Source organism: Melanaphis sacchari, unplaced genomic scaffold (genome assembly GCF_002803265.2).
Source record: "Melanaphis sacchari strain LSU unplaced genomic scaffold, SCAv2.0 Contig36_pilon_pilon, whole genome shotgun sequence".
In the NCBI taxonomy this organism is placed as follows: domain Eukaryota; kingdom Metazoa; phylum Arthropoda; class Insecta; order Hemiptera; family Aphididae; genus Melanaphis; species Melanaphis sacchari.
Genome location: NW_020271232.1, coordinates 336,589 through 362,912, shown reverse-complemented (window position 1 = coordinate 362,912; position 26,324 = coordinate 336,589). Strand labels below are relative to the sequence as shown.

General features: G+C 30.9%; 1 protein-coding gene across 1 annotated transcript; it reads right to left on the bottom strand.

Moving 5' to 3' along the window:
* Positions 1 to 551: 551 nt before the first annotated feature.
* On the bottom strand, positions 552 to 26,058 carry LOC112596901 (tyrosine kinase receptor Cad96Ca). Its single transcript, XM_025342736.1, has 7 exons — positions 25,691 to 26,058; positions 14,685 to 14,932; positions 8,634 to 9,341; positions 7,837 to 8,086; positions 7,481 to 7,633; positions 6,380 to 6,558; positions 552 to 1,403 (listed from the first exon to the last, which is right to left on the bottom strand). The coding sequence occupies exons 1-7, from the start codon at positions 25,758 to 25,760 to the stop codon at positions 894 to 896; spliced, it is 2,118 nt and encodes a 705-aa protein (XP_025198521.1). The 5' UTR covers positions 25,761 to 26,058; the 3' UTR covers positions 552 to 893.
* Between the last annotated feature and the right edge of the window lie 266 nt (positions 26,059 to 26,324).

Below are 26,324 nucleotides of genomic sequence, written 5' to 3'. Positions count from 1 at the left end.
ATCGAGTACTTGCAATTATATATTATTATAATTTATGGATACAATTATTTATGCATAAATATATTTTTGGTACTAAATATCAGTATAATACTAAAATAATAAGTAATAACATACATGATCATAGGTACTATTCACATAGAATAATATAACATTCGTAAATAATACCTATACACAATAAATACCGTTCGAAAAGTATGACATAAATTTATGAATAAGGTATTACACGTATAGTTACAATAGTAAGCACGAAAATTTAAAAAAAGACTAGTGATTTTCTCTTTTTATTTTGAAAAAATAAAATAAAAACAACAACGAAATACCCATTGTATGTTCGTGTTCTATAGGCGTTCGTTTCAATCTATCCAAATTTCGTTTTTGTACATAATTGTTAAAACATGAGCAATACATGAAGGGACGGTACATCGTGTGAACTAGACAAACGACGTCGACGAAGTTTTTAAAATCTTAATATATATTTATATACAATAAGCGCTAATATAATTTTTTATAGACAATAAAAAAAAAAAAACACACACACACACACACATTAATAATTTTATACAACTGATACATTTGCGTATAAAGCGAAATGTCATGCAGTTTTATTGTTGCATTATAAATATATGTACAGGGTGGGCCGGATGTCGACAAATCATAATAAATATTTCTATCGCTACGTTTACACCTATTTGCAAGTGTTTTTTTCTAAATATTATTAATTTTTGTTGTTTTTTTACGTGTGACACGCGAAATACTCGTAGACATGTAATTACATGATATGTCATCATATTATATAACTATTAACGGAAACGACTCGGTCGAACGGAATCGTTTCGTCGTCGCTGCCGGTGCGTCTGCCGCGCGGAAGTGACGTCGGGCGCGGCGGAGACCTGTCACAGGCGTTCGCCACTTATGCACGTGGTGATGTTGTAGTACGCGTTGTCCGGGAACCTATCCAGCTGTATGTAGTCCGTCTCATCGACCAGCAGCTTGTCGAGTAGCTCCATGAGCTCGGCGAAGTCGGGCCGGTCGTCTGCGCACTTGTCCCAGCAGTAGAACATGATATTGTACACCTCGCGCCGACAGTGTTGCGGCTTGTCCAGTCTGTAACCGTCCCGGATACGCTTCATGACGTCCGCAGCAGCCACTCCCGGGTACGGCGTCGAGCCGAGCGTCACAATCTCCCACATCAGCACGCCGAACGACCAGACATCCGACTTGGCCGAGTACAGGTTGTCGAACAGCGACTCGGGCGCCATCCACCGGATGGGCAGCCGCCCCTCGGACTTCCGCTCGTACACCCGGCTGCTGGCCACGTCCCGAGCGAATCCGAAGTCGGAGATCTTGCACGCCCGTTCCTCCGTCACCAGAATGTTCCGGGCCGCCAGGTCTCTGTGTATGATCTGCGAACAATACGTGTGCGTGTGTTATATATTATTAATACGTTCTATATTCACCTACAAGTGATGGTGGTGAGTGTATCTATTGTTTGTTATGACGCGGCAGCGGTTCAGGGGAAAAAATTGCGATTGGCGGGAAACGAAATCAGTGCCCGGCAACAAAAACGTTTTTGTCGTTATCTTACCAGACCCCGCCCAGTACACTCAATCACGTTTCATTCGTAATCGTTGTAATTTAAAGCGCTAGTGAATAATAATTGTTGTCTTGCTGGTAACGATTTCCACCAATTACTCTACGTGTTTGCTAAAAAACGTAGACCGAATACTGGTTGCCAACAATTGCTTCCCCCCTCCCATCAATCCTTTTAAAACTGCCACTAATAACAGGTATATGGGTGCTTTTAAGCTGTTTAAGGTGCAAATAGGTCGTGGTGGTGCCGAGTAAAGTACAAAATTATTGATATCTGTTTAAAATAAAACGGGGGATGATTCTGGGTGTTCATCAATACGCGAATGATTGGAGAGTGTATAGTCAATAATTATCTTGCGTTCGGGCGAATGTTAGGATTTGAAGGGAATACCTTACATTTATATTTTATTGTTGACAGTTATATTATTATACTAAATGTTAAGAGTATAGCAAAACCAATTAAATAAACTACTACTGGGATTTTAGTACTCAATTGCTCGTGTTTTGGAAAGTATTGTATGATTTTTGAGTTACACCTGTAGTAAGAAAATGTCAAAAATCACGTAAAATATTAAAATAGTAAATACTTATGTGTTTTGTGGGACAAAAAGTCTCTACAGGTGGAATCAAAACATTTAAAACGTTGAACAGGTTTCACATTCCGACTCATTAATATTAATAAATTTCTAAGTTTGTATGAGAAAATTCGATAAATACACGGGCGTATTGTTAAAACTATACAACGAACATAATCACGGACTAGATTGATTTAGGTTAATCAAAAGTATTGAGCGTTCTAAAATAGAACGAATCGTTCGAGAACTATGCGGATGAGTCTCATGGTTAAAATCGTAACATTGTTTTAAATTTTTGCGAATTATTGACTTCGAAAAGCTTTAAAATCGAACTGGGAATGGTGAAAAATTTTAAATATATATTCTTGTGCGCCTGTGCATGTATATAATATTAAACTATTTATATTCGTTAGTCATTACTTACAACATTTAATGTAACCTTGAATACCTATATAACTAAAGCGATTTTCGTGGTATCTACGCCGTTATAATTAAATATTATACAATGCTGGACGAATTGACGAATATGTTATTAGTTATTACATTACAATCGAGATAATAAGCAAGCGATAGTTAAACGTTTAAAAAACGATTTTCAATTTTCATTAAAAACATTATATTTATAAGCATAGGTACTTCACTGATAATTAAAATAACTAATATGACTTATGAGTATAGCATACATATATTATACCTTCAAATGTTATATATTCATTTTTTTACTTGACATGTGTCGCGATAAAATTTGTTTTTATAATGGGCGTATATTTGGAAAATGTTTACCCCAATATTTAAAGTTTATTTCGGTGCCACTATTCTATAAGACACAATTATAAACTGCGTAATCGTTAATATAAGTTGTTGTCGAGCGTTTTATATCGTGCATATACTTCAAAATCACGTCGAGGTCTTTGAACGCATGCAAATACGATTTCGCGAATTGTTGTAATTTTTTTTTCCATGCGTTTACCACTACCCACTCACTAATAACTGTCTGTCTCACCTCGTCTGTCGCCTACTACTGTGCCGGAACTGCACGCGAGTCGTTTTTCGTTGTGCGGTATTGTATTTTTTGTATAATACGTGTTGCTATACTATAGATACTACGTATTTGTAACGTTATATAATATAATATTATACATTTATAATGTTCAATTTTTTTTTTATTTTTTTAAACAAACATATACTATTTATTGTAACTATGTTGTTTTAATAATGATTATGACGTTTTCAATAAATCCCTGCATGATGGAGTCAACGTATTATTCTTATTCGAGCGAGTTATAATTAACAAGTGGTTGTGATTTTACTGAAAAAATACGAATGGCAAAACCTAATATTATATTTCTATGTGCTCTAATCTGTTACATTTTGTAAAAAAAATTTGAAACTTTTAGAACACCCATTTAAAAAAATATCATGGGTAATATACTGCCGGTATATTTTCTTTGATCACGATCTAATGCTAGATTTGTATTGTTGAATTATATTTCATGTTATTCGATATTCCGCGATTCTCCGGGACACTAGTATTAATGGGGTTTTTTTCCTAATGAATAAATTACAAACCAACGAGTCGTGGAGTGTGTTAATACTATTATACATGTATTATGTTGTACAATTCATGATCCACGTGATTTGTTGATTACGAGAGTCGGTTTATATACGATTCAAATATTAAAAAATATACTCACAAGAGTGCAAGACTCATCATGCCAAAACACAATCGTGCATAAATTTGTTTTGAATAATATGTTGTGATTGTTGTTGTAATGTTCGGAGTGGGTATGTGGGGTCTTAGGAAGGCGGTACAACTAGTAAACGTAGTTATCATTTGTCAGGAAAAAAATTCTGTTTGGTTTATCGGTTTTGCCATACATCATCGTCGTAGGTTTACTAATACATCATTGATTTTGGGTAGGATCGAGGTTTTATTTTTGCACAATGTTGTATACAATGTTTTAGAGTTCCATCGAGTGGGAATCCGCCTTAATGAATTAATTTAATGTCATTAGTCGCGTCACCGCATGATTCGATTTTACCGGCTATTGCCCTCGTGTGCCCCCAATGATTTCGCACTAAAACGAAACTGCACAATTCCGGGCGTATTTTTCAGAAATATTTCGCTATCCGAATCGAAACCACAAATAATAGTAATAACAAGCGACGGTCAATGAACGACATTCCATTCCACACTACAGTAATAGTATTGTACCTACCAATCGTAGCTTACTCTATATTATAGATCTAAATAGGTATAGATGCACGAAAAATAATTGTTGTTTAAGTGTACCCATGTATACGGTATACCGTACAATAGTAATAGTTGATAAATATTTTATGTTTTTCGTTTATCTATTTTTATTTATTTCTATCACCAGCAGAACAAAATTGTTGTACTTGGAATACAAAAGTTTTGTTTTATTATTTTCTCTAACACATAAACGAGAATTACCTACCCGATGAGCGCACAGATGCGAATAGAAAAAATATTATCGTTAAAATTAAATAATTGAATACAACATCTCTTCTTGCTAAACAATACACATTTTCATTATAGTCAAATATTGTATATTCGGTGAATAATTTTAAAATTGTTTTCAGTATTGTACCTATTCATCATTGGCTATAATATAAAGATTATTAAAGTGATTATAATAGAACCGAGAGCCACTTTAATAATAATGCTTTAACTTGTTATTTCTATAGAACAAGTAAACCGTAAATATATTATATGATTGTCATTACATACGTACATTCAAGGTCACGTGTTAATTTCATTCTAAAATTTAGTTTTTGGTTAAATTATTTATCTCACGGTTCATGAGAATATATTTTTATTATAATTATTAGACTGCTGATGTAAATCTAATGTAATTTACAGAAATATGGAATTTTTGATCAACGAGTTATATTTTTTTGTTTTAATAGTTTAACATGAAAGAATTATTATGAGTGATGAATTGAAAGCTGAAGGATCCGTTTCAAAGTATAAATTATTAATCATGTAAAATTTAACAGAGAATTAGAGAAAACATCAAGTTAACTACTTAACTATAATTTCTTAAATATTAGTAATCATCAGTTGTTTATGGATAAAACTATACGAGTATACTACAAAAATATAATAAATCAAAATTCATCTGTTGGTCGTTTTTTCTACAGTAAAAAGTTCCGTTTTTGGAAGGTTTACTCAAATTAAGGTTATTCAGTATTTTTTGTTCTTTTCCATCGTACTGTAGCACATTTGTTTAGTAACTCAAGAATGTTATTATGGTAAAAATTTGATTATCGCCAGTACATTCAATTTGTGAAGTAGGTATTTTATATTTTTATAAATATATTAGTATGAAATACCATATTTAATACTGTAAGATTGTATAAAAAAATGTTAAGTATTAGTATTTAAAGTATTTTAACATGACAACATGGTAATTAAATTGAAATTACGAAAATTAATGGTTATTACTTATTAGTATTAGTAAGTTAGTATGGGTACATAATTACTCTTTTATGTATTTACGCTATTAACTAATCAGGGATACAGCCCATTAGGGCTAAGAAAACTATTGTGTGAATATGATTGTGCAATAAAAATAAGTGAAAATACAAAAACTTACATCTTATAATTATTAACATTATATTATTATTTTACCGTTTATTGTTATTATAATTTAAATGATTAATTATTTTTTGGGTAATTATTAAGCATTAAATTAGTAAACAGTTTTATGTTTAAAAAAACAATAGTTATAAAAAAGTGCATAATATTTTATATCGAAATTTTTATCCATTGACAAACACTTTATAACAGTAATAGTTTAAAAATAATATTTATCTTTAAAAACAAAAGTCAATTTATTTTTAAAGCGTTTATATTCGTATTAAACATAGATGCATAATATTTTAAAACAATATAAAATAATTAAAATATATCTAAGTATCTAAATTATTATTTACAGATTTGCGACTTTTAAAGGAATTTCAATTTCCTCTAAATACGCTTTAATTATATCGTCTTTAGATTTCCTACACGCTTACGAACTGAACGCTTCGTGTACCAATTACAATAGAATCATAATAATATATTATATCAATTTACGGAGCGCAAAACGTATTCGTTAACATTGCAGCATGCAATCGTCTATGCATTGTATAATATACAATAAAACATATATAATATTATAAATATGTAGGCAGTAAGTTCAACGTACCCCTTTAGACGACAAGAAGTCCATTCCTTTGGCGATCTGATAGCAGAACATAATGAGTTCGTGTGACGTCAACGAACTCGGACCGTGAGTATTGGTGTAGTAGTTTATGCCTCGAGAGTTCCGCAACACGCTCTGGAGTTTGCCCAATTTCGCGTACTCCATGACGACGAACAAGGGGTCTGCGGCGGAAACAAAATCGAAAAATGTAAAATTTAGATATGTTATAAATTATCATCCTCGAACCATCATCCGGTGAGTACGAATGAATAATAATAATAATTATTATTATTATTAATAATTTTATTACTATAAAACATAAAATCTTATCATTTTGGGCAACGCACAAGCTTGTAATACCTAGGTAAAAATATATCGAGAAAAAGGGAAATACATATCAACGAAATATATCAAATAATCATATTTTATTACTTGAAAACATGCCACATGCAACATTGAACTTTTATTATTAGGAAATAGGAATGGACTACCTTTTCTCAATATTCAACAAAAAAATGTAATAACAAAATATTGCCGCTTTAGAAAACCGTATTTCAGTAAATTAAAATACCTAATATTTTTAAAATAACTATAAAAAAATTGAAAATATTACACTTTGTCATTAATATTTAGTGTTGTTGCAATAAATATAGTTTGGATACGCTTTTGTAATATGTATAATTTTTGTTTTTACATTATCGGATATACGATTATGAATCGGTTCACTTATTATAAATACCATATTATTATGTATCCAGTTAAAGGTTTTTTATTGTAATTTTAAAACAACTTATATAATATTATACTTGTTTTTGTCTTATGATTTATGAATTATGCTATTTATTAATTTATATCATAATAATAGTTTTATTTGTCAATCTTTATGAGTGAAAAAGTATTGAGAATTGTGTTAATGCTTTGATTACTATTACTAAATTAGTTTTAAATAACTAAAAACATTTTTATAAGATAGTTAATAAAATAAATATAAAAATAAAAATTAGGTGATGATTTTACGTGCAATAATAATTATTTTTTTATAAATAGCTTTTTTTTGTCAACTTTTTGTCACTAAAACATAATATTACATTTTAATATACATACCTCTTTCTGAACAACATCCCAAGAGTTTTACTACGTGCGGATGTGGCTCCAAAGATTTCATCACCTGCAGTTCCTGTACCAGGTCGAGTCGTTCTCGTTCACCCGCGTTGTCCTTGAGCGTTTTTACCGCGACCACCATGTTGCCCTTGAATCCTAAAAATATACGCGCACGTATTATAATATATATTAGTCGTGTTCAAAATTTTTACTGCAGATGAGGTGATATCATCACGATCGTCGTAGCTGATAACAGTATTTATAATAATAATAATTATTATTATTATTATTACTATCATTATAGTAATAGTTGTTGTCATTTAAAGAGTAATAGTCGCGAAGTTAGACGCATCTCTTACCCATGACATTGTACGCCTCACACTTCCAGACTTGCCCAAAACTTCCCTCGCCCAGTATTGAGCACACCCGTATGTGGTGTCTGGGTATCTCCCACGGATCGACTTCTTTGATCGCTGACTCCTTGCCACCGGTGTATTGCCCATGGGTCGATGGATCTGATCCCCAGCTCTCATACCTGGTGAAAGCCCGTGGTCCGCTCCAGTGGTGCATGACCATCGGATCGTCCGATCTAAAGCTTTTCTTTTTTCCCTGCAGGAAAAAGTATAAGAAAATAAATACATAATATTATATTACATACATCGACGTGATTATGTGCTATTGTTTGTTTCAAACTATGTTATACCCATTCTAATATATTATGATGATTGACACTAGATTTATTATAATAGGTTAGCCACTGGTTAGATTAAACGGGTTCTATCTTAAAAATCTATTGAAGATAATGATCGCAACATTTTAATGAAATGAAAAATGAAATTGTCCACAAGTTTTTTAATATGAAAATCTAATTGAGAAGAATGCAGTGATTTGTAATTTGTAGAAGTATTTAGTCTTCAATATCCAACAAAAAACATACTTTTTGCTGCACAAAAACTGTATGAGTATGAAGGTGTATTAAAGACATCTTATCAATTTGAAAATTAAACTGAAATTTAATGACTTACTAAGTGGGAGTTACGCAATAAGCACGAAATTAGATTTAGCTATTTTGAGCTTAATGCCCAGTATCTTGTTAAACAAGTACTGCACCGTTATAATATTAAATCGTAATGCAAGTATATATTATTATACTTACAATTGAATTGACTTTTTTAGACTTGACTTTGGAGGAAAATAGCCTTTTTCGGAACAAACAAGCGAGTACACCAGCTGTAGTCAAAAAGACAGTGGCGATCACTATGGGTACCAGGGCCAACACCAAGTTATTCTGAACTGGTTGCTGGGTTGTCACTGTGGGAGGGGTGAGCACTGTTTCTGTCACGTTTTTTATGTCGCTGGACCGGGCGGTAGTAGCGGTGGCAGTAATAACAGTGCTAGATCCAGATTCTGTGGTAGTGGAGCCAGTTACCAAGTTCATTTCTGTGTCGGTTACCACGGTCGAGGCGACTGTGCTACTGGCTACTGTCGGTGATGTGGAGGCTTCGGCAACCGGTGTATCAGCGACGACTGTCTTTTGCGTGGTAATGACTGTAGACGTCGGCTTCACCGTAGGAACTTTATTCGGTGGCCTGGGCGACATCGTCCTGGCCGGTCCGGGGGGTGGAAGTTTGTTAGGGGGCGTAAAAACAACGCCCTGAAAATTGCTTCCAGCCCCATTGATTGGGATTGACGGCGGGGGCGGTGGTCGGAACTGCGACGATAAAAAGTCTGTTGGAAGTCTTCCACCACTTGGCTTATTCCTACTACCACCACCGCCGGGCCCTTCTACTTTTGCCCATACCTGTGTCTTGGATGTCAAGTGACCATCGTTAATCGTTACGTACAGATAAATGTTTTTTCCCTCCTATAACACAAAAAACATACAATTATTATTTATTAAGAACGAATCTTAATTTACGAGAAGGAATATATTAATACTTAGAACTATGTATAGTGGTATATATTATATACATAAAATCTAAAAATTACAAAATCAAAACGTACAATAGACAATAGTTAGCTTTAACACAGATAAACTGTTATAATGCAAGTATTCTTTTTAAATATATTTTTCAATTATTGCTTGTGCAATTTAAAATTCATCATTTATGCATATTTTAGTTAATTATATACGTGGTCACTCCCATAAAAGACACCATCGTAATAAGAAAGTTTAAATCCCAATAAATCAATCGTAGATTACATATTTTGATTAACCGTTTTGAAAGGAATTTTTTACGATGTCTTCAACACGCGTTTAGAATAGGTAATTATTAGTAGTTTGATTAATTACGTATATTATATTACTATGCAATCATATTTATAGTGCTTCTAAAGTAAACTAAGAGCAACCAAATAGGCTCGAACACGTTAAAAATGAAATCGTTTTTTAACTTAACGATCAGAAAATCAAAACACGTACTTGAAGACCATGTCTACAGTAAAACACTAATTTATACGTCAATAACAGGTACACTCGTTATAACAATGATGCGTATAGTTACATATTATTTTAGGTGTACATTATATACGTCGCAAAAAAAACACTGTGTTCTACTTTTGGCTTTCGTATAAGTGTAGGTAATCATAAATTATATTATGTACATTCTATTATTATAACTTATAACGTACATATACCAAGTTATTTCGGGGTTATATAAAGATCATTGTAAATTATTCACGTTTTCTGCGTTAATAACCTAGTTAATAATTAACTAATTAAGGATTCTAATTAGGACGTACTCCAGTTTACTTCGAAACGTTGTTTCATGATGAATAAATTTGTTATTTAATCAACGGAACAAGGTATCCTGAAAAAACTATGAAACAATGGATCTTTTTTAATTGGTTTTTAATAGGAAGTAAAACATACGATGACAGTTATTTGATTCGACACGGGAAATGATTAGACGATTTAGATCTATTATGTAGAATGTAGATTATAGGTCTATATTGGACGAATTATATTTAAGTTGCAAATATTTAATGTTTATAATAGTTATAGTAATTATAACACAATAATTAATTTAATTTGCATTACAATGGAAATATATTTATCAATATATACATTTATGTATTTAATTATGACATACGAGTATAAGTAACAACAGAACTACTCAGGAATTTTAAGAATTAAAAGGTTAGCAAATACCAACACAAATACTAATACGTATACCAAAAACTGTAATGGATAAATGAATGAAAATAGATGTAACAGAGGTATTAGCATTGGTATACTACATGTAAAATATTATAGATAATTATAAGAATTAGAATTAGTCATTTTTGATAAATTAGCCGTTTTTAGTGGTCGTTATAATATTTTTAAACCAATAATAAAATATTTGACATTTGTGTAATGCTATCGTAAATAGAAGAGAAATTATTGTTTAAAAAGTAACTATGATAATATTCTAAAAAAAAGTCAATTTGTTAGATTCAAATAATCAGGTCAGAAAGTGAACTAAAAAAACTTGTTGATTCATGAGTTCAAGAAAACCATTAATAAATGTTTACAATACTTTCTTTATTCCATTTAATATAAATAAAGATGATGTGCTAGTTGATAAAATTATTGTCCATATAGCCGTAAAACTATGAAATAACACAACAAAGAAAAATATTAATCAATATCAAAAGTATCTAATATTTTGGGGAGGTGTAACTCAAAATATTGTTAAACTTTTACATAAATTACACTAGGTTCTACATCACAAAAACCAAAAAACCACTAAAGTTTATTATTTGTCAATAAAATCTATTAAATAATAGTTTAAATTACGTATGTAGGTAATATAAAGTATGAATAATTATTTTACAAAGTAAATGATTTAGAAAAAATGAAAAAAAAAATAGCTAAATGACGCTAAAATTAAAAACAAAAATATCCTTTTTGATTAACAATTTTTTTTATATAATATAAATAAATAAAATCTAAAATAATTATCCTTAAATCAAAAATTGTAAAAAAATTGGATAATTTGGACGTACTTATAGATTTTTAAGCTTTTATATCGCATTACTTTATGTGATGGGTACGTAGTTTGTATTTATCTTAAGACATTATTTATTTATGAACTGAGCTCATTGTACATTCGTTTATATATTATCAGTATAATTTTTGTTTTGTTTATTTAAATATAAATTTTTTTAAGAATAATATTTTTCAACTATTGTCTAAATAATGGTATCTACTAAATGGACTTTAAGTATTTTATAATCACAAACTTTGGCATAATATGTAATTATTTTAAGTACCTATCAATATAAACTATTTTTCTACATCATACACCCTATATGATTATACTTAGTAGATAAATCGATAAAAAAAAAAATGATAATGCTTGCATGTATATTCATTTATCTTTGTTTTCTAATAATAATAAAAAATATAAATTTATAAGTGGATCACAAACAATTTTTTTTCAAAAGTTAATGGGAAAAATTAAATTAGTTGATTTTTTTAAAAAATAAAATTCAAAATTTGTAAATCATAATTAATTATTACCCAGCATTTATTGAATTTGAGGATCAACTGTGGAAATAAAACAGAATCAAATGTCATCCGCATCAGGTAGGTAAAGGGAATTTATGATTGGTTACATATATTTTCAATATTTTTATTTTGAAATTAATGAAAACTTAATGTATAGACTACAGTTGTAGAAAGCTACAAAACCTGAAGAAAAAACTATATAATATTCTATTGTAATATAGGTAAATTAAAAGTTCACTTAGACGATTAAAAATTATCACTTAGTTGTACTTATAAAAATTTACTGTTAAAGACCGATGTACCGAGTTTCTTACTCAGGAAAACAGATCTATTGTTATTATAATTTATTATGTATACAACGCGTGAACCGGTAAATATTGCATTATATCATGGGTTTTTGTATTGAACGTTTTTCAGGTTTGCCAGCGCATGTTGAAACGGTACAGGCTAAAAGACATACGATAGTTCATTGTGTTTCATCAATAGGTATAGTCTATAATCTATGTTATAAGACCAAGAATGTTTAGGTAGGCATCTATTATGATAGCACATTAGACCCGATACCATTATTATATGACTACGTTTAACGCGGGATTATATTATATAGGTACGTCGTACGTGTTCGAGACCAATATATGCGTAACAGTCGAGAATCGAAACGATAATTATGAACCCTTTCGATTAGTTTTAATATGAATAGTAAGTCAAATACTAAAAATTATTGTAGTAAGTGAAACGTCTGGTCGTGAACTAGATGAAGATATCGACATACTCTAACCGATGACCATGTTTTGATTATCAACACTTGATGTACATTAGTACATTAAACATTATATATTATTATTATGTATCGATTGTTCTCAAAATAATAAATATTAACTGAGTGTAACAATCAAAAAAATTATTTCGAAAATTAGTTAAATGATTCAATAATTACACAAATAAAGAAATTCATAGTCATAATATGTAATGTAAGAATCTAATAGTATACCTACTATAAAATATAGTATGAAATATGTTTAGTTTTTAACTATGCATGAGTAAATTTAATTTTATAATCGAATAGATCCGACTTGACTAGTTATGATTTGTATACAAAGAGAGTTCAAAACAGTTCTTGGCTGCCTTCTTAAAAATCGAATACTCTCGTCGCAATTCAATCCTCCATAAATTTTATCAGATCTGGTCGAATTAAAGTCGACCTCACTTTTATTACATATCTTCTTGATTACTTTTTGGACGTTCCTAACATATCTCATTTATCACTTTCAATATATAAAAATACTAAAAGTCGTTTCCTATTCCAATAGTCTTACCATCAAATTTTCTATGGGCACAATTATTGTTTTAATCAATTTGCTTAGAATTGTGTGTCGTTTAAACTGAGCTTAGTTTTTAGATCACATTTTACCGCCATACTTTTAATAACTGTTTAAAGTTTTCAATTTATATTTTTTGTAATCACGGTATTATTGAAATCAACATATTATTTATGAAGTAATTCACAGTTCACCATTCTAGCTTGGATAAAATAAAACAAAAACTCAACAAACATATGATTCTCGGTCAAAAAACAAAATCTAAATCTAAAAATTCTCATATTTCAAATTATTATCTTTATTATTTAATAACATAGATCAAAACAATTAATTATTTTTTGAACTGCAAACTAGTGCGATCGCATTAATAAACTTTTTTAATATTATTGATTGACGATTAGGTATCGAAAACTATAGGTAAATTATTTTTGATAACATATTTCGATTAGAATTTGATTATTATAGTTTTTTGTTCTGACTTCAAGCTATAAATGCATAACTTGTACATGTTTTTGATTTTTTTTACTTCTAAGCTAAAAATTTAAGTATATAGCATATGATTTAATGCATCATTGTTATTCTTATTGAATTCTATTTCTAATTTCAGTGTTTTCACTGTACAACTTTTAATTGGTTTCATTATTCGTGTATATCTATTGCTATTATCATCGTCAGATCTTATTATTATTATTATATCACCACGCAGTTATGTTTCCATCATTATTATAGGTGTTCCGGCCATATGATTATTAGTATTTTTATTATTATTTATCTGAAATTGATATACCCCTTCTTCCTACGGTAAAATACGTAATTTTCTGGTACACAATAAACTTACGAAAATGAGTAATAGTTATTATCTACATAATATTATGTTATACGTCTATATACCTAATTGTCTACCCGTCATTGGACGTGTCGAATTGTTGATAATAATAGTCGCAAATCGCGATACGCAAAGTATAATAATAATGTAGGTAGGTAGTTTGGTACATTATAAATTATAATACAATATTATGTATAAATTTGCCGTTATTATAATTCCTATATGCACATATGCGGTACCGGATACACGCAATATGTCATATGGATACATGTAATAGTAGATGGATACGATAAATTTGTTTTGACGTTGATACGAGAAACTGTCCTATAAGTGAGTTCACGGCGGGTTATTGTGCTAACGAAACAAAAAAATTCTACTTCAAAGATTTCGGATTGAAATTATAATAAATATATACATATATACATATATAGGTAATTACTAAATCGCGATAAGAAGAAATGATAATCGGCATCGACGTACAATTCTATTATAGTGGTACTATGACGTTAGGTATGCACTTTGAATAATGATTTTATTTTTAATGATGATAATAGTGTATTATTGTACCTTGTTCGTCAGAGATGTATTCGTGGTGACTTTTCCGTTCTCGTCAATTGTGAACGGCAATGGGTCCTCATTCTCTTGGACGATGTTAAAGCCCGTCGAGTGTTCTAATCCGTATACCAGGACCGTCTCGTTGCCGACATCGGACACGCGAACCCGGGCAACAACCGAGCCAACGGGTGCCGTGGAGTCGACTACCCAATTCCGATCCACCCATATTGTCGGAGGACTTCCGGTCAGATCACAGAGCCCTGTAATATAACAAATAGTATAAAAATAAAATCACTCAACAACATTTTTTTGAACACATGTGTCACGATGAGCAAGTTATATGATACATTATTTCTATCTGTAATGTTGTTTTGTAAAATAAGTGTCTCGATCTGCCGGTAGATAACGCGTATGTACACATTGTGATATTGGCATCATATAAGTATTTCAATTGTCCGTGAAATATATATTTATTAAATTCACACCTTCGAGCTAGAATGTGCGTTTTTGTGCAAACAAAATTTATATGGAATCAAAAAAAAAAAAAATTGATTTCGTTTTAAGCTTTTAAAAAATTAATTGTTCAGAACATATTCTGAAATCTATACTAAATAATATAATATAGATATTATTTGAGTAATTGTTTATAATTAAATTTTCTTCACAATTTTATTTGTATCACCCTCATTAATAATTAATAATCAATAAGTAACAAAAACGTATATGTTTGAAGAACAATTTTTATTTGAACATGATGTATTGATTGAAACAATACTTAATTTTAGAACAAACAACCTTTCGTCGGTCGTAGGTCACTTAGTTTTTTCTCGTTCACAATAATTTCCATTTACGGAAGAAACAACATAGTCCTGCTACTCGGTTGTTGTGGTATTTACTCGCATAGTGATGGTGTCGTAGCTACGACAACCACGTAGTCAAGCACAGATTATATACGCTTTTGTTGCGGTACACGAAGACAGAACTGTCGAATGAAAACGCGATGACGAAACGACGGAATAATAATAGTAATCATTGGAAAAAAAAATTTAAAAAAAAATGTACCTAAGAAACGGTATATGGGCAGTTTATATGACGCTCGTTTCACTCCGCTTCAATTTACCCATATAGTTTATTTTCAAACTGTGCGATTGGTATAGTAAGGGGCAATCATAATGTAATTTTTATCGAGATGAAAAAACACACCAACAATTTTGTCAAAAACTTTAACATTTATTATAATAATGTAATTTAATACGTGTAGCTCGGAAAGAGGTGTAGCGTATATGAGTAAAAAGTTATTTTTCTTATTCTTTATTGGTCTGCGATGATGAGGCACGACTACTGTATCAAGATCGAATAACAGTCGAGACGGCAGCGGCGATGGAAATCAATTTTCAATATCCATAGTTTATACATTACAATAATATATTATAAAATATGATATTATATGGTGGCTGCAGTCGTATCATAAACGTAATAATGGACATTACATTGTTGTCGGGGGGGCTATCACGTTTTTCGCATGAGTTGATTCGTTTACCGCGGTTTTTGTCGTTATTCTACCATTATTGTTACTAGGTGTAAATACCTGTTTATATTATTACGCGTTTGCGTATATTAATATTTTAAATTCACGCAGTCACGTCACGACGTAGAATTTCAATTTCAATCTATTCAGGTACCAAGAATCCATGTACGTAACTTTCTCATCGTCGTCTAAACCCGAACGATGAGTTTGAAAGTTTTACATTTTTTTCACCTCAGATGGACAACCGATAAAATAATAATTGTTACAATAATAAAACAAATAATATGCACCTAATTTGTTTGTATCTATTAAATCAGATGAATGCCTTGTTCACATAGCTGTTCCGTACCCCCGTTATAGTCTTAGTCGAATGTAATATATAAATATACATGAGTTGAAGTGTGTGAGTGTTATGTCAATTATGAGTCACTGAAGAATTTTTCAGAAAGAGAATTATTTACTTATCCAACTGTATTTCAGCTATAAAGTGTGGACGACGTATAACGTAGGATTTCCATTTGACTGCATTACAAAATGCACATTTTCAATAGAATAGTGGTAAAAATAATTGACATTTTTGTCTATGTGCGATAATGGTATAAATTATTATTGTTGGCGTTGCGCGACAGAAATGATAAATCAACGTTTGTCGAAATAGATTTTTAGATTATGTGATGTTATAAAATCCCATTAATACAAAGAATATAGCAATTTTTATTTTTAAGTTAAAAGCATTATCGTGAAGTAGTTTATTTTCATAATAGCCTGAGATAAAATAAAAAAAAAATCTCCTTGACGAATTATTGTTCGATTTTCTTTTTCAGCATTACAATTAATAATGAAAATGATAATGGTCACACACGTATATTAAAAATTAGCATAAAAATGTAAAGAACGGTAAACGAATACTTAAAATATACTTAATTAGCGAACACATTCACGGATCCATCACCATTTGCACAAATACATACACATATACAGTATACACATACACATCTATAGACTACATATAAGTGTAGGTCGATGTTATGCTTTCTGATTGGGAAACGCATATTATGAGTTACTTTCACATTAAATATTACCATCGACTATTAATAATAACAACATTATGTTCTCGATTTAACATAACCTACCGTTTTTTTTTTGACTCTAAATATGCCTAACAAGAGGTATTTTATGTATATTTAGATTTAATTTCAATGTAACAATTATTATTGTCAAATCCTCTAGATATACTACATTATAATATATATAGTATATAGTGTCAAGTTACTGAAAAAGATTGTTTAGAGACGTGAGCTTGTCTATAGGTTACGTAAAAAATTGTTTAAAAAATGTCCTATACATCATTACAGATGGTGTCATAACCATGAATGTACTGCATAGTGTTTCGTTTCGGGAAATTTTACGGTGACCCAACTGCTTCAGCAACGAACTGTAAGCAGAAAGAACAATTCGTGGTGACATGAATAATAGCTGTGAGTGTATAATATATTTTACTGCACTGTATATACGTATATACAATATCGTGGAATCTAAAACGCGACAATGATGGGCATAACTAGTGATAAAATAGTTATATTCTTTGTAATAATTATATTATGAATGATATACCAATATAGTACACGAGAATTAAAAATTTTCCAATAAACGCGAGTATGGTACTCGACTATTATGATATAACAGGCGTCGGTCACCATGCTGTTTTTGAATCCGGAAACAACAAATCTTTTGAAAAATATTTAACATTCACCTGACACGTGACAATCTATTAATATGTTATTTCGTTTAAGTGATACCTAGATGTATAATAAATATTAATTCATAGGTTTTTAATCTGCGAACCTAGCTTACCGACGATGATGGCGCTGATTACATATGATACAATAATTGTACGAATTTACAAATTCTTCTAATATCCTATTTCATAATACACTCAACATTGTTTATAATGTGCAACTACTTCATAATGCATCTGGATAAAGTTGAGGTTATGGCACTTTTTCATTGGTCCGGAAGAGGATAAATTTGTGTAATGCGTTGTATCCAGCTAGCTCGCACATAAACACCCCTAACTGAGTTCAATATGTTATTATTACTTAGCGGTTATAATTAAAATCGACCGCTGAAAATAAGCTAAATTAATTATACCTATTTAAGAAGTTAACCATTTTTATAAAGTCAGTATAGCACGAATACCTACGCGTACAGCCGTACAGGTCGTTTAATAATAATTAATAACTATCAACACACAACGTTCTTGATGGTCACAGTCCGGTCAGACACGATGACCGATGATGAAGAATATTGACGCGTATTTCGTTTCCATAAGAGGTATAAATATTTCCATCATCATAATTCCGAGAAAGTTTTTGGGAATCATGAAGTTCGTTAAACAACTAAAGAGTATTTTTTTTTATAGTAAAGGTTCATTTATAGATATGCGACTAGAACGAAGTGATATGTGTATATACCTAACACAATAAATAGATCATCTGTACTGAACCTAACATATTTATATATATATGTAGTGAACCTACTTTAAAATACGCATTAAATACTCAAATATTTATTATACTATACACATAAGTTGAAAAAATATTAATAGATTAAATTTTAAAACATAGCTATTCAATATTTTAATAAGCTACAATTTTTAAATTTATATTTTTTAGTGGTATTTTTAGTATTTACTCGTATACCTATTTATTGATAACATTTTTAATTTAATAATAGGAAGCAAAATATTTGTCTAAAAATATTGTTTATAACGTATTGTAGTGCTCTCGCGTTAATTTTGTACGAGATTTTGTACGTGTAAAATAACGAATTACAAAATATATATTTATTGTCTATTTTAATCGAAATCGTTACTGTTGCTTTATTATTATGTATATATATACCGATGCGTTTCTTAAATATGCATTTATATTATTTAACTAATAAATGTATGACGTCGTTTTGACGATTTATAATAATATATATTATATAATATTCAATCACAATATACATTTTAATTCAATTAATTGTTACGATAGTAGATAGTGTTAAATTATGCGGAAATAGGGTGTTTCAATGTATTGTAAAAGACTTAAATGACAGTTTGACCTGTAAATCAACCGAATAAGTAACAGAAATAGCTTTGTTTTTTTCAGAAAATCGACACCTATTCACTCACACCCTTATTCCTTGTTTGAGGATATCATTATGACTAATCGCTATAATTAATGTGACCCTGTGCCGTTGCCATAATAATAATGATAATATACTAATCGTAATTAACTATTTAAAAATAAATGCTATTCCATGCTTTGCTACTAAAGAAATATGATATATATTATTTTATAATATTAGAGTACACACCTAGAATTTCCGCCCTTGATTCGTGTTGACGAGATCGCGTCGAATACAATTTTTTTCCCCAGATTTCTAGGTAATCCATACGTCTCAATCATAAAATAACATAATATATTTTACATCGTGTTCACCTTAATCCGTGACGTTTATTAGAGTAAACAGGAACTATATTATGTATTTTGGATCTATTATTCTGACGATTTTGTGTCGAGAAAACGACCCAACGATGACGTGAACTCTCGACATGTATTATGTGTATACCTACAGATTTTTTCTCAAGGGGAATCGGATCATATTATTATGTCCAAACAAACAAGTTACATTGTTGAAAGTTAAATTATAATATTAATGCATACAATATAACCATGATACACTGTAATAATAAATAATTATGTCATCGAATAGAGTTAGATTTTAAATTAAACGTGATATTTTAATATAATATTATTAAAATATTTAAAACATGTTTTGGTTGGCGGCTCGTTAATTGCGTTTTGCTTTAGAGCAATTAAACGTAAAAACCCTCCGCTTCTTCTACGATTTAGTCGACAATTTAAATATATATATACAATAAAAAATCCTTTTATAAAATTTATCAGAGTCGGTATTTTTAATTTTATTGCATTTTTCATTTATACGTCGAACACACGATCCCGTTTTTATATTATTATTATAATTATGATTTACCCAACTCAAATACACATACTCAGTGAAATCCTGATATTCATTATAATATCATATCAACACTGCATTTTCTACGTCTCAAAGGTAAGCACATGGTCGTTTGAGATGAACGACATCGTAAACGTTAGCGTTTCCAACACGAGACAACGCGTGTATACGGTGAATATTGTCTATGACAAAAACGTTATTTTTACAACCGTTTCATCATTCTTCGAAACCGGCGTAAAATGTGTCGTATTAAATTGTATACTCATATTATGTTCTAGACACATGACTATATATACGACCTATAAAATATCATCGCAGCCAATAACAAACCTGCCGAGAACTGCAGTAGCAGTATATGCGGTTGCAATCCAACAATCGGCCACGTCAACTATATAATATAAATGTACATACAATATGTTGTTCTCAGTTTGTTAATTAAGCAATGCACGTATATCCTACTATTATAGTAATAAATAATAACACGATGGTGGTTCTGTCCGGATATTGATGATCAACAACGAGAAATGACGAAGTGACAAGTTAAAGAGTATTAAAGTTAAGTCAACAATACATTGTTTATATATATATATATATTAAATTAATTACTTTTTCTTTTTTTCATAACGCTAATTTAGTCTTAAAACGAATTTTTATTTAAACCAAATTCCGTTTAATATATAGCTTTTGAAAATTGTTATGTTGACCGTATCCTCAATCCAAACAAATTTTCAAACCGTGAAATGATTTAATTATAATTAGAAAAAATGTAATAAACTACTATATCCTAAATAATTAAATTTTTTAACAAACTGATTTTAAATTTAATGACGGTTAAAATTTATATATATTGGAATAATTTTTGCTAATTTTAGAAATTTTATATCAGTATACATCGTCCTGACAAATGTTTAATCCAAAATCACGTGTAAATAAATTATTTTGAATAGATAAGTACTTGGTATTTTTTTTTACCTAAACTGCACTCATTATGGTTCAAACTGTTGGCTTACTTGCTCACTGTTTAACAAATAAGCCATCCAAAAAACAATTCATTCAACTGTGGAATGGAAGAAAATAAGATCTAAAAATGGAAATTCGATCAAAACAATCCACAAAAAAAAAAAATCTGGCCAACACATCTTACTTCGAGAAATGAATCATTATGGAAAATTGAGAAAATTGAAAATACAATGCAATGCGTCTTGCTCAATGGAGTTTTCTCTTCCCGGTGCTACGATTTCTCCTTCTCCGCACACACTGTACACAACGCACGTTCTTGCAGTGTACATGTGACATATTTGTAATCGGCGTGCGAAATAGTCTGTCAGCTCGCCCGTCGTATTCCTACACGGTGAACACGCAACAATCATGGTTGTCAATAACATATATTTTTAGTATCCCAGCAGACAAATATTGTGTAAGTTTGTATTATGACGTTTGAATTCGAAACGACGTTCCTACCTACGTATTATCCTTCGGCAGTTAAATAATTCGATTAGTTCGAAAGCAATAACCCCCCTATATTAGTGTTTACACACCAACCCCCACTCCCACAAGTCTACTGAAGTTGGTATAAGATTATAAAATTATATTATTATATTAATGTATTATACATACACCGGACTCTCGACCTATACGCGCACGTTCACCTTGACTACGCATAATATGTTGTAAATTGTAATCCCATCGACATCGTCTGATAATATATTATATACCCATACACATTTGACGGAAATCTATCGCGAGTTAGTTACCCGGATACATTATGGTTAGGTAATTATTCTTCTATCATTAATTTTTAACTATTATAGGTAATATTATGATATTTATTTATATTATAATAATATATCTCGTTAAAATATTTTAACCTTGATTGTTGAATCACGTAAATAATTATATCTTGTTTGGCTGTATAATTTAACTACCTATACTTTTGGGGTATGCGTCAAACTACAGATTTTGGATACTCAATCCATTGCATTTAGCCAATCGTTAAGGGTATTTATTATAAAATAATATACAATATTATAATAGGTACTTATTGAAAACGCCATATCACAAATCATAATATTATCGTGATATCGTTCACAATGCTCTCCTCTTCATTTACAGTTTAGCAGAAATATATTTTTACAACCGAACGGTTTGTATTGTGCTTTACATGTGTGCATACGTATAATCATAATATTATGATCGTTCGAATGAGTAGGGAAATTATGTGCGACGTAAATCTTGTGTTATTTACAATTATGAATTTATTTTAAATTTTAATGTACAATAACAATATTAATAGCTGATCCATAGCCAAATGCTATCATTGAAACAGTTTAACAGCGGCAGAGCTATACGGTCCAAATAATAATGTGTAAAAACATTATGACCGGTTTTGTTCATTGTGTGTATACATATATATATTATACTCCGAATTAGAAACAAATCATATTTTTATACTTTTTTTAGCGTTAGAGTGGACGAAAAGAGAAAGGATTTAACTGTAGGAAAATCAACTTTTACATTTAATTTCTTCTGTACAAATAAATTTTTATTAAGAATAAAATAACAATAATTAATTATCATTGTGGTGTTATTTTTACTTTAATACTATAAAATGAATTCATTATAAAACATTGATTATGACTGTATAGCAAATAAAATCGATGAAATATGGATTTATAAGTAGTATGATGCTTGAACACCTTAAATACCTATGGCTAATATACAAATAGTGCCCATCATTAAAATACGAGTAGCATATTTGTTTACTTTCGAATAAAACGTACGTGGTAGCTGATTAATATTAATTACATTTTATTAGTTAGGTCTGTATAAATTACAATCGACTTTATGAGCTCTACGCCCGTTTTTTAAATCTGATTTAAATAACATAAACAGTAAGTGATCTACGAATTGTGTACTAATTTTTTCCATCTGAATCTTGAAACTCGACCGAAAATAATTAGTGAAACACTTATTTTAAATACGAACTTTAAGAAAAAATATCGTAATCGTAGTATATAATTCTCAAAAATAGTCCAAAACAAATTTTAAATTTCTTTTCGATATTGGAAACCACTGCAAGCCATACTAGTGAGATATCAAGACATATTTTAAAGTATGTCACATTATAAGTACCTACACAAAAAAACTACCCATAATTATAAACAGTTTAGCATGGACGAATCTCGATACTTATCGGACAAAAACATTAATAGATCATAACTATGTATGCTCGTTTATTAAAGGTATCTGTAATATAGGTATTAAAACACAAAAATATTCTATACTTCTATCCAACCATTATTTACGAAGCTATATTATGTGAGTGACTTTCTTTGCGTTTATCGTCTTATTAATTGACCGTTACAAGTTTTCATAGTTGAAAATAGGTATTTTTTCAAGAAACGAATTTAAAATCCTTCCATATTAAGCAATGTCCAGACGTAGACATTCCAAGAACGCACAAGTTAGAGCAAATTTTGTGGTGAACCTAGCTGAGAGTATAATGTAAAATGTAATTGCAATGAAATATTGTATTGTAGGTACCTACATTTTTCTAATTATTAAAATAATCATAATGATCTTAGTTATGTATATATAACTTTTGTATGGGAGGGGAGAATTAATAAAAAGACATCACAAAATCATGTACAAGAAATAGGAATTTTAATGAATTAATAATGTCATAAAAAAGTTTATTGGTGTAAGCAATCAAAATTATTTTAGGTGAGGTTTAAGCCTCATGCATGTTTAATAGTATGATAGTTTTATCATTACGCTACAACATCAACTATCGAACGGTAATCTTAACGACAATATCTTTAAATTATGTATAATAATTAATAAATAATAATTCATGATATTAGCCATTAAAATTATGACTATCATCTATCATCGTAAGGACTCGGGTTATCAAGTGATGGTGAGATTGATGAATGAGGATTATAATATGTATTTAACTATACGTGTGCATACTATAATACAAGTATAAAATCGGTATAATGATGTATAGAGATATTTGTAATTTATAAAATAATAAGTATTATAATATTTATTTTTTTTTTATGAATACAACAAAAAAATAATTTAATTTTAACAAAAAAAAAAAAAAATATTAACGTTGAGTTCTATCCCCAGATAGCCTCCCTATTCATGTGTTTCATGTTGTGTATTTATTTATGTTCAAATTTGCTTATAATGCCTTGTATCATAGATTGTAAATATTCTTTTAATAAAAAAAAAGAAAAAAAAAAGAATACAACAATATTATAATTTTAAACTTTTTCTAAAAAAACATTATTTCATAAAAAAACATAGTGTGGTGGGGATCTAATCTCCCTCCACATCATTCTTTGTATAGGTATACACCCCGCTGAGCGATTGTGATAACTCAAGTCTTTTCGTCCGACTGAGTTCGGGGGAGTTCTTAATTTATAACAATAGTCCTGACACAATAAGTAGCTGTTAAATCGCTTGGTCTATGGGTATTGGGTATCTATAAGTAATACCATTGAGTATATAATATAGTATACTATATATATTCAATGGTAATACGTAGGCATGTGTTGGAACTTAGAATCACGCAATTGCGATCGTGTAAAGAGTACGAGGCCCGTCTACGCAGGTAACGTTACGCAAACCACATGTATAACAATAGACGAGTAGACGAAATATGATTTCCATTAAAAAGCCTGAAATAAAAAATATTAACACCCATAGCCATCGCCTTGACCTCACCAACCGTCGTGTATTATAAGCATAATAATAATAATACCTAAATAGCCTAATACTTAACAGTATTCGAAAACCACGACGTACATTTTAACAATATGATCTACTGTGTCGATCGCATATTGCTCCGCGGGATTAGACGTACTTTCGGAGTATATAATAACATATAGGTATTTGTTCAACCTTCGGCGTCCTATTGCAGTCGCTGTGACGTACCGACGTTACGCGCGCGTTATTTATCGAAACTCGGAGGCACTTTTTTCCGTAGGAGTACTGGATAATGTACGGGAATTTATATCCAGATTTTTTTAAACCTTTGGTAGAAATCGCGCACCATTGCAGAGTACAAGACGAGTTGCGGGGCGTTTTACCATATTGTCATCGTATTATGTATTCGTATTATAAAGCTATACAACAGGGAAATGCGGTAGTAGAGCAAAAGTTTTCTATTTTTAACAAACTTCTCATCCGAGATCAATTTTTTAACTTAAAACGCCTTTGTCCATGTCAAGAGTCACAATAATCATACAACAGTAATACTTAAGTGAGTACAATAAGTAAAACGACGAGCGGAGTCGCAGAAAACGTTATTTTCGGCGAGGTAAACTCTACGAATCATCGCCTTACCTATAACCAGCACATCATTAAGATCGACGAGACTTAAGAGTATAATAATATTACGTGGAAATATTATTTGGCAGATGAGGGGAGGCATGATATTAATTTAACTAACCTGGCTGAGGAGCGCACAGGGCGACCAGTACGATGACGGCCGCGGCCTGGATCCACGAGGAGGACTTCATCGTGCTCGGCCAGCCGAACTCGTCCGTAGCTGGTGCGTCACCGCCGCCGCCGTCGTTGTCGTCGTCGGGCGGCACATTATCACAATAACGGCGACGACCGTTGAAAACGCAGACGTAAACGGCCCGCCGCCAGCGCGTCGGCGTCCCGCGAACCGAACTTATTATAGTAACGGCGGTAAAAGGTCTAACGAAAATATTGTCACACACTTGTCACTTGCGCACAAAATTTTGACGCGACTTCCGCCGGACGAACTTCGTACAAGTTACGCGTACCGCGGACTACTAAGCGCTGAACACCGCCGCACACCGAGCGCACGCCGTGTTGTCGGCCATGTTGAATATTATTATTATTATTATTGTTGTTGTTGTCGTATAGCCCCGCCGCGGGTCTCAGCGGTTTTAGGTACCTACCTACATACCCTACCACTACTTTTATCATTATCATTATTATTATTATTATTAAAGCCCGTAGATAATAATATAATAATAATATGTACTGTGGCGACTGAGCCGAGTCGCCCGACCACTTTCTACAACGCGTTCCCCCCAACTGCTCCCCCCCAC